Source organism: Artemia sp. Qi Xiang Cuo, chromosome 10 (genome assembly GCF_049724085.1).
Source record: "Artemia sp. Qi Xiang Cuo chromosome 10, ASM4972408v1, whole genome shotgun sequence".
NCBI classification, from domain to species: domain Eukaryota; kingdom Metazoa; phylum Arthropoda; class Branchiopoda; order Anostraca; family Artemiidae; genus Artemia; species Artemia sp. Qi Xiang Cuo.
The window spans coordinates 27981215-27997497 of NC_142803.1; the positions used below are offsets into that span (position 1 = coordinate 27981215).

A 16283-nucleotide genomic window follows, 5' to 3' on the forward strand; every position below is an offset into this window, starting at 1 on the left:
TTTTTCTTTCAAACAAGGCTTGCCTTGGAAATTACTAGAATATGTAGAAGTGATGTTTTGCTTTACAATTTCATTCGTAAGTCTTCCGAGGTCATGAACTTTTTCTGAAGAGCCAAACATAATTAATTCTAGCCTTTTCTGGTTTCTTTCATATCTATCCCCTGAAAACTTAGCTTAAAATATAAAGAGGGGAGTCGGTAACGATGCACGAGGAGCAATAATTCAAATTCAGGCGGTAAAATAAATCTGTCTTCAAATATTTCTTAGTTGTTTTTTTTAAACAAGGTAAAGATATGACTCACCACAAATCGTATTCCTGAGAAGAAACATTAACACCCAGGATTGAAAAATTTGTCCTAGCACGAATTATGAAAATTGAAAATAATTAAGTAATATGTTTAAGTAATTATGAAAATAATGAAAATAATAAGTAAGTATGTAAAATAAGTAATAAGTAAGTAATAAGTAATAAGTAAGTAAGTAAAATAAGTAAGTAAAATAAAATAGTAAGTATGAAAATAATTAAGTAGTTAAAATAATTAAATAATATGTAAAAAAAAAAATAACCGTGGACAGGAAAATATTTTTTCAACATACCTGACTTCGCTGTCTCAATAACTCCTCAGTAACGGGATACCGAAGCCGAACTTTTTTGTATAATGGATGTTTTTCGTAGTGAGCAACAACCTTCATTATTGAGTCAAAATGAAGTGATCCGACACTGTACATGCGATTATCTTCTTGACGAATACGACAGTGTTTTATCTTCTTGTCTGCTCTGTAAAACAATAGCCAAAATATAAACCGACCAAAAATTGGCACCACCAGTTATTCCAGGTGAATTAACTTCAATTCAGCCCTGATCAATCGGCCCTGATCGGAATTGATTCTGGTATCAAGCTTCTGGAAAAATTTTGTACTAAAAGTTCCGCGTCATCTTTAAGTTAACAGAACTCGAAGCGAAATTTTGAAAATACAGTCAAAAAGTAGAACTATGAAATGCTAACTAAAAACTGCACAATTTTTGAAACTAGAAAAACAATGTACAATCTAATATCTCAGCTGTCTCTTCAAAAAATAAGCATTTCAAGATACTTGTTTAAATAATTATCTAGAATAAAAAAAAAGTACCTTAGATGAATAATATAAATCATTTAAAATTCAACAAGTATCTCAAATTTCTAAATGACATACAATGCTGTTATGACCCATATACGCTACCATGGAGAACGCTTCTAACCAGGAACATGCATGAGGACCCTCAACGAAACATGGCAGACAAACGGTTTCTGTTGGCACCACAAAATAAATAATATACACACGAACGAATAAAAATAATAGGGTTTTTAGAATTTATTTTATAAAAATTCTAAAAAAGATTCTAGGATTTTTAGAAAAAAAAATTCTAGGATTCTTAGAAATTACTAAAAAACCACAAAGGGAACTTGATCTTATTTTTGAACCCCAGTCGATCAAGAAATTCTCCCCAAGGGATAAAGGACAAGCTAAAAGAAGGAGGCTGGTCTAGCCTCTTACTATATAACTTACTGTCAATTTGCATAGCCATTCCATTCTCCTGTATTCTTGGGCATTTTTTCCATACCTCTTATTTCTTAGACTATTGAACTGAAGCCTATTATTGCTACTGATCTTGGTGTCGGTTATAGGAGTTTACGAACACCCAGACTCGGCTGATAATGGCTTTAGACACAGGGTTCCCAGCCGATCACAGTAGAGAATATACAGTATCGACAAAGGCTATACTCTCCGTTACTCTCCGCGCAACGGCTTCGCTCATGCGCGATTATGATGTACGCATCACAGAATGCCTGTGGAAAATTCTGATTGAATGCCGAGTAGCAATTGAACCAAGCGGTGACGACACGGCTCAGAGTCTTGTGACGCAGTATCAAATGTGTTTCATGTTTGGAAAAAGAAGACGCTACAGTTCTACAGTGCAGCCGATCATGAGTACTCCCCTTAGCCTCGAAAACCCTCATCCTAAACATTGTTTAGTTTTTCAAAGATTTACTGTAACTCAGGTGAACGATAAAAAAAAATATTTGAATGAAAGTTTTTTATTTTGTGATATGTTTGATCACGAAATAATCGCAAAACGGCTGTTAGTTGGTCTTGTCCGTCATGCCTGCTACTGATAGATTTTTGGTTAGACCCCAACCAGAAGGTGTTCCGGGGAATATATCAAGGATGTAAAATAGTTCTAATCGGATTCAAAACTTACAGGACATGCGCTGGGCCACGGGGATTGTAACCTCAAAGTACAAGTATATTTTTGCCGAAAAGATTTTTGGCAAGCGTTTGCCAACGTTTTACAGTTTCTGATTGGCTGGAAAAGTGCAGAGTATATACCCTATGTCAGATGGAATTTGGACAAAGCTCAATTAATTTTAACCAAAGGCCATAAGTTCAAAAAAGGATTGTCTGATATGGCTTGAAATTTACAAGATTTGTATCCTGGACCAAGGAAAACAAAGTTAAAATATTTTACAATACAATACACCAATATTTTACAATACAGCAAACTCGAGCAAAATCACAAACATAAACGGCTTGCAAGAGGATTTGGCAACTTTTTAATTTATTACTTGAATTGACTATGGGGAAATGCAATTGACTAGAAATGAAATGTGGAGAATGAAAAATGAAAAATTGGGAAATGGGTAGAAATGAATTGACGAAGGGGAAGGGAACCATCACACATCTTAAGCGATTCTATATTTTAGCCCCACTTTAATGTGAAACTAGAGGTGTGCTTGTTCGAAGAAACAACAGCCCATCAGAACAGCTTTACGTAGTTGTTCTGACCTAGACAATAAAACTTAACTTTAGCTCACACAGTGTAGTCTCTTGGTCAATGAAAACCGAAGACCATCCTATTTGGCCTTGGGCAAATACTTTTTGCAGCTTCCCTAAATATTATGCCACATTCATCAATCCAGGCGGAAGTATATACTTTCCTCGAAAACTGTAGGGGGTATACAATTACCACTAGTTCGTAATAAACTAATATCGGTACCGCAGACAAAAATTAATAAATAAAATGGGACAAAACAAAAGGGGTGCTCCCACAACACAATAATTAAGTCAGTCCTCAACTTACAAAAATTACTGTGAATGAATAAAGAGACCTAAAAGAACAGAAATTAAAATAATAATCAAGTCAAACCAAAAAATACAAATTATTTCGAATAATAGAGGGTTTACGGCCCCCTCAAACCACCTAAATGTTAGAGTTATCATTTTTTGTTTTGTTTTTAGTGCCCGAAAAGTAAACTAAAACGGTAAATCTAGTATTCCGGCCTTGAAGGCGAAACCCCGGTTTCTGAAGGGTCTAAATCAGAGGCAACGCTATAGTGTTGCCTATAGTAAAGGCCATACGGCACCAATGTTTTATTATTATTTAATTTTTTTTTTCCCAGGGGCCCTTCATATGGAAGGGGTCGTCGTGTGAATTTCAAAGGGGGCTCATCGGATTGGAAGTCGAGAGTTCTAGCGCCCTTTTAAAGAATCAAAAGGGATCGGAGGGCAACTAGCCCACTCTCACGCCCTTTTTTTCAAAATGCATCCAATTAAAATTTTGAGATAGCCATTTTGTTAAAAATAGTTCCAAGATCATATAAAAAAACTCGGGTATCGATATGACCCTCCAGAGCCCGCGGGCAGGCGTTGTAAGTTATACCCTGGGGGCATATATGGTTCTTATGGAAGGAATGCTCGTATAAATTTCAAATAGGGATCATTTGATTGGAAATTGGAAGTTCTAGTTCACTTTTTAAGAGTCGAAAGAGATTGAAGGGCACCTAGCCCCCCCCCCCCCCCTATTTACGCCCTTTTCCCTCAAACCTATCCAATAAGAACCTTGAGATAGCCATTTTGTTGAAAATTGTTCAAAACTCAGATAACAAAAGATCAGGTGTCGACACAAGAGTAAAAAAAGATCCGAGGGCAACTAGCCCCCCCACCCAACGCCTTCTTTTTCCAAACCCATCTGATGAAAATTTTGAGATAGAAATTTTGTTAAAATAGGTCAAAGGTCGGATAAGAAAAACTCCAGTGTCAATACAACCCCTCAGGGCCCCAGGAAAGGCGTTCTAAGTTATGCCCAGAAGGCATACTTATAAAAGCATAAACATTTCAGAGAAAGAGGGGGGTGCGTTTATGGTCTACAATTTTCATGGGGAGTCCACCGAACCAATGTTAAAGAGCAAGCACGGATCCAGGCCTTATCACTTTCATATATCCACTGAACAGCAATAATTCAATGACAAAAAGGTTGAAATTGCAATAATCTCCAACTAACCTGAAAGAAATTGTAACCGCTTCACTTTCAGATGGCCTTACTAAGAAAGCGCCATCTTTTGGTATAAGTCTTAGCATTTCCTCTGCTTGATTTCTATTAATATTTGGGTAGAACCAAGGCTGATTTTCGTGCACATTGGATTGAGGAACAGGGGTTCCAAGTGTAATACTAAAGTCCTAGAAAAAATTCACAATGTAAAATAGGCTATTAAAGTTGCTAGAGCAACATCAAGGGTTGCTGCAACCTTTGGTCTGCTTCGCCGACGAAAGAGCTGTGGAGGCAACGCTTAAATTTTGTTTCTTCACCATTAATTAAATGCCAAAGTCATCTCAATCCTTAGAAACTTTAAAATCGGAATATCTCAAAATTAATTTTAAAAAAAAATTGAATGACGGCGTGCCTTGAAAACGGTCTTAAAATACGCCGTCTCCTTAAAACCAATTTTTCATTTCCTGCCACCCAAATATTGCTCTTAGTCTCAAATGCACCAGAGACGCAAGCTAACGCTTTAATACATCGCCCAAAAATATAAACCCTAGCATAACCTACATTGTTATTTCTAAAATTGCAGCATGTACAATCAAAGCCTATGTTACTTTGCCTCCCAACATAATACTTATTTGTTGTTTCCTATATATTTGATGGTAAAGACGTCCTGATTATACCGAGTGATTGTCACACAAACGCTTTGCTAATAATTGCAAAGCTTCACCGTTGTGCTGCATTATTCTTTAAAATCGTTTTTGAACAGCTTGTACAAGGAAAACTTGCCTGACATAAAAAGTAGGAAACGAATAAAAAACAGAGGGGTTAGCACAAGTATGTAACCCATCGCGACGATAACACCCAGGCTGTAAACTCGAATGATGTAAAATTTCTTGATTAGATTCCCTTGGCTGAAAATATCCTCTTATTATACCTCAACTGAATGCAGACAATTCGTTGAGGAAGGTATGTAGGACTCGTAAGCGGCGGACGGCGTTGAAAATCCATCTGCTCTGATTCCTTGGTCCAAAATTACTTGCCTTATAAGTTTCAATTAGGTTGGAGGTTGGAGAAGGATATACGCTTCTGAAAATCATAATTATCATGTCCAATTGACCCAGGGTACTTGCCCCATAAATCAAATGCTGATCAATGAAAAGCACCACCTTTATGCTTAAAATTTGGTGATGGAAAATGGTCTTCAAGGGGCTATGAGCCCCGCTTGTTCGTCCAATCATACAGAAGTAAAATTATTGTATTATTCCACTTCAAAAAAAGCAATACATGCCTACTTCTCCTCTAAAAATCTGGAGGCGAAAAGGGAGGGGGATGGAGCATTTGAGGGGAAAGGACCCACTTTTTGCCCAAAACAGTACAGTTTAAATCCTTACACCTTTTTGATTTATGCAAGGTGTGAAACGCCTATCTTTCGACGAAAAATTTCGTAGTGGAACAGTAGGGGTGTTGGAGCGACTCCCCCCCCCCGTTGGTTCTCATATTATGAAGGTTAAAAATCACAGCACGCTTATGTTTGAAATAAGGTACACATACTACCTAACCTGCTAAGGGATTCGCACCACAAGAGGTTGGAAAACGGTGGTAAAGATTTCAAGGTAAAAAATAGCTGTTAAACGTGTCAAGGGCTGAATCTGTCCCTCCATCTTCACAGATTAAAAATGCTTGCATGATTCTGATTTGTGCTGAAACGCTGGTGGGGTATTGGAGGGGTCCAAGGCCCATTTTGGCTCTCCAATCATATCGATTAAAAACCCTTGCGTCATTCCCTCCCAGATAAAGTGCAAAATGCGTACCATTCTGCTAAAAAGCTGGCAGTGTGAAGGTTCTCGTGTTAATGAGTGTGCAATGAGTCCCCTTTACACCTGCATTAATTTAGATTAGAAATCTGTGCGTGATTCTGAAAAAATTGCAACATTCATATTTTTCTGCAAAAAAAAAAATTACAAAGATATGGCGAAGGCATGGTGGAGGGTTTACAGTCTCATGTTTTGGCTGCAATCATGGTGATTTTAAATTCTTGTATAATTCTGGTCAAACAGTTCGTGGTAACCAACTGTAAGTAAGGAGCGACCCGGCTCAATAGTAACCAAAACTCTAAAAAATGGAATTTTGATACCAATAAATACATTAAAAGAATGGGATTTTTATGTTGATTTTAAATATATAAGTTTCATCGAGTTTAGTATTACCCATCAAAAGTTACGAGCCTGGGAATATTTGTCTTAATTTCGAAAAAAGGGGAACCCCCCCCCCAAAAAAAAAAATCACAAAATTTCAATGAATATCACACTATCAGATTCAGCGTATCAAAAAAACCCTATTGTAGATGTTTCAAGCTCCTACCTGCAAAAATGTGGAATTATGAATTTTTTGCCAGAAGAAAGATCACAAATGCGTTTCTTTTTTTTTCAAGTTTGATCGTATCGACCCAGTGGTCCTAGAATATCGTGTGAGGGCTCATTTGAACGGAAATCAAAAAAGTTCTAGTGTCCTTTTTAAGTGACCAAAAAAATGGGAAGGCAACTAGGGCCCCTCTCACGCTCATTTTTTTCTCAAAGTCACCCAATCGAAACTTTGAGATAGTCATTTTGTTATGCATAGTCGAAAAATCTAATAGCTTTGTCTTTGAGGATGATGTAATCCCCCAAAGTCCCCGAAGGAAGGGCTGCAAGTTGTGAACTGCGTCCATTGTTTATATATAGCATTGGTTATTGGGAAATATACAGATGTTTTCAGGGGGATTTTTTCTGGTGGAGAGGGGGACGGGGGAGAGAAGGCTATGTGGGAGGATATTTCCATGGAGGAATTTTTCATGGGAGAGGGAACTTCCATGAAGGGGCGACGGATTACCAGAATTATTTAAAAGACGAACAGAAATTAAATAAAAGAAACAAGCTTTTTCAACTGAAAGTAAGGAGCAACATTAACACTTAAAACGAACAGAAAATATTACGTATGAGGAGGGTTGCCTCTCCTCAATAGCTCGCTCTTACGCTAAAGTTCTTTTTAACTTAAAAGAGGTCATTGTTCTAATTATACAGCCTTTGTGATTCAGGAGTCATTCTTAAAATAACTGGAACAAAAATCAAACTTAAGTTACTATAAGGTTATTATCAGTTAAAAAAAGATAAAATTAATATGCAAATTTAATTTTAATTATTCATGTACGATGAGCAATTTTCAAAACCTGCATTAATTTAAAAACGTTCAGAATTTAAATAAAAAAAACAAGTTTTTTTCAACTGAAAGTAAGGAGCGACATTAAAACTTAAAACGAACAGAAATTATTAAGTATATGAAAGGGGCTGTCCCCTCCTCAACGCCTCACTCTTTGCGCTAAAGTTTGACTCTTTCTCACATCTCTACTTTTTAAACCATAAAAAACCTTTAGCGTAAAGAGCGGGGCGTTGCGGAGGGGACAGCCCCTTTCATATAGGGAATAATTTCTGTTCGTTTTAAGTTTTAATGTCGCTCCTTCCTTTCAGTCAAAAAAAAGTTTTTATTTTATTTTATTCAAGCAAGGGGCAAAAATCCTACATTGGCCGGTGGAGGGGCAGGAGAAACGTTTTTGGAGGGACATGATCCTAATTTGAAACTTTCAAAATCCTTGCATGATTCCGGTAATATGCTGGCGGCGTTAGGGTTCAGAAGGTGTAGGAGAACGTCTCGCCCACTTTGGTTCTCCGACCATACCAACAGAAAATCCGTGGGTAATTCCAGCTCTAACAACTTGCAGCATCGCCTACCTCTCTGTTGAATACTTAACAGGAGCCAAGAGGTGAATAGGAGGGGCCACCAGCCCCCTCTGTGCCCCCAGCGTGTTATAGAGGCAAGGGGCCCAAAAAAATGTATAATATAAATTCACCAGCTCTCCAAGTACTGGTCTGTGTTAAAAATACAATTTTATCTCTCTTAGATCGAAAGTTTATATCCTTGCTGTGGATTAACTTTCCATGTACTAAGACTACTAAGAGCGGAGCAAAGGAATTTCAATTTCTTTGGCAATGAGATAACTATTTTGAAAGGAATTTTAGGAGGCATATAGGGTAGCGTTGCTCTAACTCATTCATAAAAAACAAATAGAAAAACAAAGTAACAAACACAACGGAAATGACAAATAGAAATAGCTGGCAATAAAAGGATAGCGGCTGTTTTGGACCAGTTAGAAAATACACGTTTTTGAATCGGATAGAAAAATCGGATAATCCTCTTGAAAATGGAATGTCATATTCATAAACCCCACCTGGGGTCTAAATTTTCTTAAAAACCGCAAAGTATATACCCCTACCCCTTTTCTAGTAACTAATATCGGTGCCATAGGAAAAAAACACTATAAACACAAGCAGCAAACAAAGAATGTCAATTAAGTTAGGAACGCAATATATGATGAGTCCTTAGTGTAAATTTTTGGTTATTGATGATTTGTATATATCAGTCAATTAGCCTGATTATAAACCCAGGGAGAGATTTAAATACAGTCAGAAAGGGGCGGGCATCTTAAGATTAGGACAGGTGCATCGGATAATCATCTATGAAACAGTTCGTCGTAACGACTTGGCCCAATAGTAAACGAAAACGAATTTTTATAACAATGCAAATATCAAAAGAAATTTTTTTCCCGTGCCACAGCCATTTAAACATTTGCCTCTCAATTACTTGGACTATGCAACCTACTGCAAAATACTCGATAACTTCAATTCATCACTTGATAAATTGAAACAAAATACTTGATAAATCCCTCTTTTTATGCTGAATGAAAATATATAAAATTCATTAATTTTAATTTTACCAATCAAAAGCTACTAGCCTGAGCAAATTTGCCAGATTTACGAAAAAGAGGGAAATACCTCCAAAACGTCAAGCGATCTTAATGAAAATCACACCATCAGATTCAGCATATCAGAGAACCCGACTGTAAAGGTCTTAAGGTGCTATCTACAAAATGCTAAATTTTGGATTTTTTGCCAAAATAAAGATCACGGGTAAGTGTTTATTTGTTGTTTTTTTTTCAGGGGTGAGCGTTTTCAACCAATGATTCAACAAGATCGGGGAAGGGCTCAATCAAACGAAAATGAAAATTTCTAGTGTCATTTTTAAGTGACCAAAAAGATTAGATGGCAACTAGCCCTCCCCCCTCCCACGTGCCTTTTTCCCCCAAAGACACCCAATCAAAATATAGCCATTTGATTCAACATAGTTTAAAGCTCCAATGTATAATAACTATGCCTTCGGGATGACAAGAGCCCCATAGTCTCAGGAGAAAGGGCTCAAAGTTACGCAATTTGCCCGTTGTTCGGATAGAGTATTTGTTATTGGGAAAAATACGAAGTTTTTGCGAGAGGGGAAATTGCCTGTGAAGGGAAATTTTATACGGGGATAATTTTCCGTGGGGAAGAAAGTTCCCGGCGTAATCTTACACCGGGGAGGGTAGAGGGGATGGGATCTCCTAGCAGGATTTAAAAAACAGTAAAAAATCAAATTAAACAAAAAATTTCCACTGAAAGTAAGGAGGAACGTCAAAACTTAAAACTAACAGAAATTATTCCGTTCCCTCGCTCTTTGCGCTGAAGTTTGACTTCTTGTCACAATTCTTAAAGAAGGACTACCCAAACAAAACGACCGTTGAATTTGAAATGAGAACTATACTTAAAAAACTTTAAGACTTCAACGTAAAGAGCGAGGGTTGAGGAAGGGGCAGCCCCCCCTCATATAAGGAGTAACTTCTCTTCGTTTTAAGTTTAAATGTTGCTCTTTACTTTCAGTAGAAAAAAAGCTTGTTCTTTTTTTATTTAATCTGGATAAAGAGAAGACATTTTGTACGAGGTCTTTTAGAGATTTTATATATACGAAAGATTTAAAGGAGATTTTAGATAGACACGCCTTGCATAATTTACAGTTTCTAAAAACAAGTTCAACGTAACTCTTCTATGTAGAGGGACCAAATTACCGTCTTAGAAACTCTCTTTTATCACTCGTACTGTTTTCCAAATAAACCAGTTTAATAAATGACCGTCAATCAGTGAGAGAAAATGGAGATTTGCCTCTACAAAATATGCTTTCTCCTTCCTCTGAGAAAATTACCAACGCGATCCCAGCCACAGTTGAGGCGACGAAAAACCTCCGCTTGCGCCTACCATCCACGTCGGGAAGATTGTTTATCAAGTTTATCAAGAGGCTTCCTCCTGAGCTCAATTGCTGTGAGGAATCTGTTTCAGAAGACATCCTCCACAGAACACATCTCCAAATCCCTCATAGAAAATTTGTCATCGTTTCATAAGTGAGGTATTACTTTCCAGATAGGCCCTTTATAGCTCCTAAATTTTCTAGATTACATCTCTTGCCGTAGAGAGGAATACTAATAAGGAAATGGTCAGGTAAAATTATTCTTTGGCTAAAGAAGGAAAGACAATCCTTCACCTTTCTTCATTTTATGATTAACCAAACTCTAATAAATTAACATCCATTTGGCACTCAACAGACAGTCCTAAAAAAATCTCACAGGAAAATAATTCAGAGTATGCACGTGTGAGAAACAGGACGCCTCTAGTTTTTAAAAAATGCGATCTTTCTGGAGCTGAAATCCAGCTCAATCCCTAGCACCGTTTTATATTCATTTATAACACTGTGAATCTTGGTGTGAGAAAAACAGAGATCGGTAGGCCACAGACACGCACTCAAGAATTTATTTCAGACCTTACTTTTAAGTGGATGAGGATAAAGATGATGAAGATTCTCCAGGGATATTGATCATAGGGTGTCTAATTGACGCTAAAATCACAGAGTCTTTTTAACAGGGACAGGTAGCAAGGCTGTTACCCAGCCTTGAGGCCGTAAGAATTGAATCCCGGTCCCATATTGCAAAGCAGAGCATCAACCCCCTGAGCTACTAAAGGATTTGGGGATATAGGGGGGGATTGTCAAAATTGCACAATATACGAATTACAAAAAATCTAAGTGAATACGGGTATTATCGTAGAAATTACATGAGGGGCTTGGATTGACCTTTCCCCGTAGACATGCCCGAGAGACAAAACCGTCAATACACAAAAAGCAGATTTTTAGTTTATTTTTGAAAAATATCTTACGTGACTTCGGAGTGGATTGTTTCGATAGTGCATGACAAGTTCATAAACACTACTGAACATATCCCTGTCGACCATGTAGTATCTTGTCTCTCCTCTTTCCAATCGTGATCTGATCCGACAATGATAGACTCTGCCTTTCCGTCTGAAAAGAAAAATAACTGATACTAAAACACCATATGGGGCTTCTTTTAATAGCAAGATTCACGGTCCCATCCACAACTTGTTGATATGTCACTAATCATGGCAAATAGATCAGATATGGCGGTGCTTATCCAGTCCAGTATTCTTCGGATACTAAATTGCTTGATAAGGTAAGAAATGGTCAATAGACTTGTATTTACCCTAACAAAGGTCAGGTTAGATTTACTAATGAATTACATTTGCAAATAAGGTTAAACTTTACTAGTAAAACTAAATTCAAAATGAAGCAACAATTCATATATTTTAACAAGAACGACAGGAGATCTAATCGACTCCTCGCCATTTTAAGATTAAAAAAAGCGCATAAAATGAGAGCATATCAAACTTTGTCTGACTTTCAATTTACAAAGTAAATTCCATCCAAATAAACTTAACTCCGCTTATGTTTCCTGAAGCTGATGCGGCTAGTAGATAAGTTGTTGACAGTTCTAGATGGAAGTGACTTGTAAGATTTTTCTTAGCAGTTTTTTTCCTTCAACATAACATGACGGTCCAACGATTTGTTCTTGGTTTCAGGAGGGGAGGGGGGTAGAAGGTGACTTTTAGGCTTTAATTCTTAAGGCAAAAGACTAGCTACGGAAGTTTTAGTGTCATTCATACTCAAGCTTTATTTCCTCTTTGTTCTAATGGAGTGAATTTTCAGTTATTTTTATTTTGAGGTATTGGTATGAATATGCGTACTTGAGGCTTAAATTAAACCCTGTGAAATTTTTTTCTGTTCGATGCGGCGGGCACCAAGGAGGACTTTTATCCCCACATATTTTTAAGATGTGTATGGCCTCCACTTTAGCCTTGATTTGGTCAACTGATTACTAGAGATTGTCCGATATTTAGCTTACGCTGACGACATTTTATTGATTAGCCGTTAGAAATCAGCGTTGTCTAAAATGGTTAGTACCGTTCGTTATTTACTTAGTAAAAATGGTTTAGATTTAAATAACGATAAACGCTAATATTTATGTTTTAACTACGGCGCGTCTTCAAACCCGCTTCAATGTTCTGATTTCACTATTCCTATTGTTTGTTCTTTGAAATGGTTTGGCATTTCTGTATGCTCCAGGATTTTGAGTATGCGTAATAAGCTTGTAGATAATTCTAGAAAAAAGATTCAGGTTGGATATTCTAAAATTGTAGCAAATAGGGGGAAATATAAACGTAAAGTTTATGGAACTTATATATAACGTTTTGTGATCATGCTGTGCTTTTTCCTGTTGGTGTTTTTAGTCTTCTAAAATGCCAGGACGTTAGGCGCCTGCGCCTAACGTCCTTACTTAGGGGCCTACTTAGGCGCTTATTTAGGCGTCCTTACTTACGTTAGGCGCCTAACTGCGCTCGTATTACTTTCGATATCTTAAGTTCCTTCTATAATTGCCTTCACTTACTCGGAACCGAAAACTTATTCATAATTATAGCACATCTGGTGTGACAAATAAACTTGAGTTACTTCACATTAAGTTCCTAAAGTCAGCCCCTGGCAAGCTCGGGCTGCACCACGGGCTCATCCCTCTTTTCGCTCAATAGTAGAGTTTTTGTATTTGTATTTTTTTTTCTTTCTTTTTTCTTTGTGCTCCGCTTTTCTCCGTATTTATTAGCGGGTTATAAATAAATTATTATTATTAATTGTCCTGGGGTAAATTCCCGGGTGGGGGGATGATTTTATGTGGGAGGAACTTTCTATGGAGTAATTTTTCACGGGGGGAATTTTCCATGGAGAGAGAAGGCAGATTTCCTGGGATTTTTGTTGTGTTTGTGATTTGTTTGTTGTGTGTTTTCGAATTGTTTTAGAAGTTCTGTTCCTTTCAAGTTTTAATGTTGCTCCTAACTTTCAGTAGAAAAACTCGTTTTCTTTTTCATTTAATACAAGAAAAAGATCGTCTTACATGAATGAGAGAGAATAAGATCCCACAAAATTGTCACTATTCCTGACAAGAAAGGTGCCATCTCCCAAATCGACACGTTGCTTAAGGAGTTCCTCTGCTTTTGATCTTCCACCCGAAAGCCTTCCATGAAACCATTCTTCACAAAGGTGCAGCTCGGCTAGTGGAAGCGATGATAAAGACTGCAAAATCGAATTGTATACTTCACATTGTTACAGACCTACTATACTTTATTTTATTATATTTTACTTACTTTATTTGACTTTTCTAATTTATTATTCTTTATTTTATTTACTTTTTTGACTTTATTAACTTTTTTACTTTATTTTACTTTACTTTTTTATATTTTAATTTATTTTAGACTTACTCGCGGAGCTTACTGGCAAACAACCCCACAGTCCATACAAGTATCTGCCAGCCCACAATGCCCTTTTTCGTTTGGCGTAGTTTTTTCTAAATTTATATCACTCGAAATTTGCATATGAATTTCTTTAGCCAAATTATCAAAACAATGCCAACGTTCTGAAGCCATATATTGACAAAATTTCACAGTTAAATACCTGCCAAATACCGCCAATACTGTAACTCAGCACCTCCGCTATAACGTATAATGAGACTACAATACGCCAATCTCAAGCTTTCAGAAAAACTTAAAAAAAAAAGCCCTTCAAAATATTCAGTTTGACTCCCTTGTGAATCTCACCCCATGTTTAGTGAATGTTTTTAATCCTTAGCTAATTCTGTCAATCAGCTCATCCTCTTATTTAGAATACACAAATCTAGTCGAGTAAGTTATTTTAATGCATATCAAATGGTCTCGCTCAAACGGTCTCGCCCTCAGCGCCAAGCCACCTTAAGCTAAACACAACAAAGGATACTCCTCCCCAATCACAATCTACTCAAAACCTCCCTTTTTACACCCTCCCAGGAAGTATCCATTTCTCTTAAATCGTTCCTTACGACATCCTTCCAACCTATTCAGGGGCGATTTGCTTTCTGTTTAGCCATATACGGTTGGCAAAACAAGACAATCCTTGGCAATCTGTCATCCTTCATTCACAGAGCGTGTCCTAGCCATCTCAACCTTTCTTTCATTATAGCCCTAGAAAGTGGGAGTGAACCACACTTTTCGTAAGACTTACTGTTTGAGATACGGTCAGTCAGTTGGGTACCCAAAAAATTCCATACGCCATTTCTCTGGAGAGCATCTAGCAAATCTTCCTCCATTTTCCCGTCGCCCGCGCTTCAGAACCATACCTGACCACAAAAACATCAACGCCATCTAGCACTTAGCAACAATTGACAATTTTTCAAGCTTTGTAATCGTTTTTCTGTCAGGAACCGAGATCACATAGTTATTACTACACTAATTTTACAAACTACACAAATTAAATTAATTATTCTCATCGTTACCCCGAAAAAATACTAAGTGTCGCCAAAGGCTAGATGGTGTTGAGAGTTTTTTTGTCAACATTAGCGCCAGTTCCCACTCTTGTAAGTTACTCATACTCTTTGGGAAAAACAATCATTTTTGGAGAGTTTGGGGCAAGATAATTTGTCTCGAGCCATTTAAACCGCTATATTCACAACAATTAAGAGCCTCAACAACAATTCCAGCTCGTCTTGTCACTCATAAAAGTATTTGGAAAAAACATAGGATAATTTTACTCCTTGGTTGGATGTTCCATGTGAGAAACAGAAAATCGTATTTTTCAAGGCAATTGCTCCCACTTCCTTTTATCTACTATTGGTCCGTTGGTATTATTTCTTCCCTTAATAGCCACAGTAAGTTCTTTCCAAAAAATACTTTATGTAAAGGGATTATATCCACCTAATTTTCATCCCATATAAGATCAAGCTATTAGTAACTATATTTCTTTATGTATAGAATTTAGTTGAATCTGATCCAAAATGATCTATATTTTTTTTTTACTTTCAAAATAAATTTTTACAAGTAGTTATTAAATCTGGAAGATCAAACTTTTTAATTGGTAATTTTTAAATGTTCTTGTTAATTTGATTTATAAGAACCTTCAGTTTTGAACAGTTTTTCTAATTCCGCAGTTTCCGTCTTTCAATTTTCTGTTTTTTATGAGTTAATTTTGTGGTAAATACAGTTTTGAAACTTACATCATGACGAACAACCTGCTTCATATCACTCACTTCTTCATTTTCTTCAGCTTCGGTTCCATTCTGTAGTTCGGTATAATCCAGTCTCCAATTGAAAAGGAAAAATAGTACAAAAAAGTTAGTGAATGGCTAAAACTAATCATTCACAATTCGGGAAAAGCTACTTTGCAATCTAATGTAGAAAAAAATGTACAATTAATGTTACTAATATTCAAAGACATTTAAAACAGTATTTATGATTCCAAAAAAAAAACATAAAACAAAAAACTAGAAAACATAAAAATTAAGCGCAATTATATCTCAAATCAGGAAATTAGCATGTTTTATCGTTATGCAAGTTTTAATTTATAACACCACTTTGATTTATCGAGGAACTCACCAACAAACACTAATTATTATTTTTCTGTTAGCATACAAAAACACACTTCTTAGTAAGATTGTATTTTGAAAAGCCACTAAGTATGATAGCCTGCATTAACTCAGCTTGAATCAGACTTAAATTAATTCGGTTTAAATTAACATACAGCACACCAGCATATTCATCATCTGTACCAAATTTTATGTATTAACATATTTTCATCCACGAAATGGATCTGCAAACCCTATATCACATCTTTAAAGTGGCACCAACTAGGGGAAGGGGATTTGCCCTCCCCTCTAGATTCC

General features: G+C 36.6%; 1 protein-coding gene across 2 annotated transcripts in view; it reads right to left on the reverse strand.

Annotated features, from left to right (window-relative positions):
• Positions 1–16283, reverse strand: part of sl (small wing phospholipase C gamma 1) — a 159130-nt gene that overhangs the window by 104577 nt on the left and 38270 nt on the right. For both annotated transcript variants that reach the window (XM_089095325.1, XM_089095326.1), the window contains exons 5-9: positions 15618–15702; positions 13491–13669; positions 11410–11551; positions 4322–4497; positions 598–778 (exon numbers count right to left, since the gene is read on the reverse strand). In XM_089095325.1, the coding sequence (XP_088951451.1) occupies positions 598–778; positions 4322–4497; positions 11410–11551; positions 13491–13669; positions 15618–15702 (763 nt within the window). The remainder of the gene's footprint in view (positions 1–597; positions 779–4321; positions 4498–11409; positions 11552–13490; positions 13670–15617; positions 15703–16283) is intronic.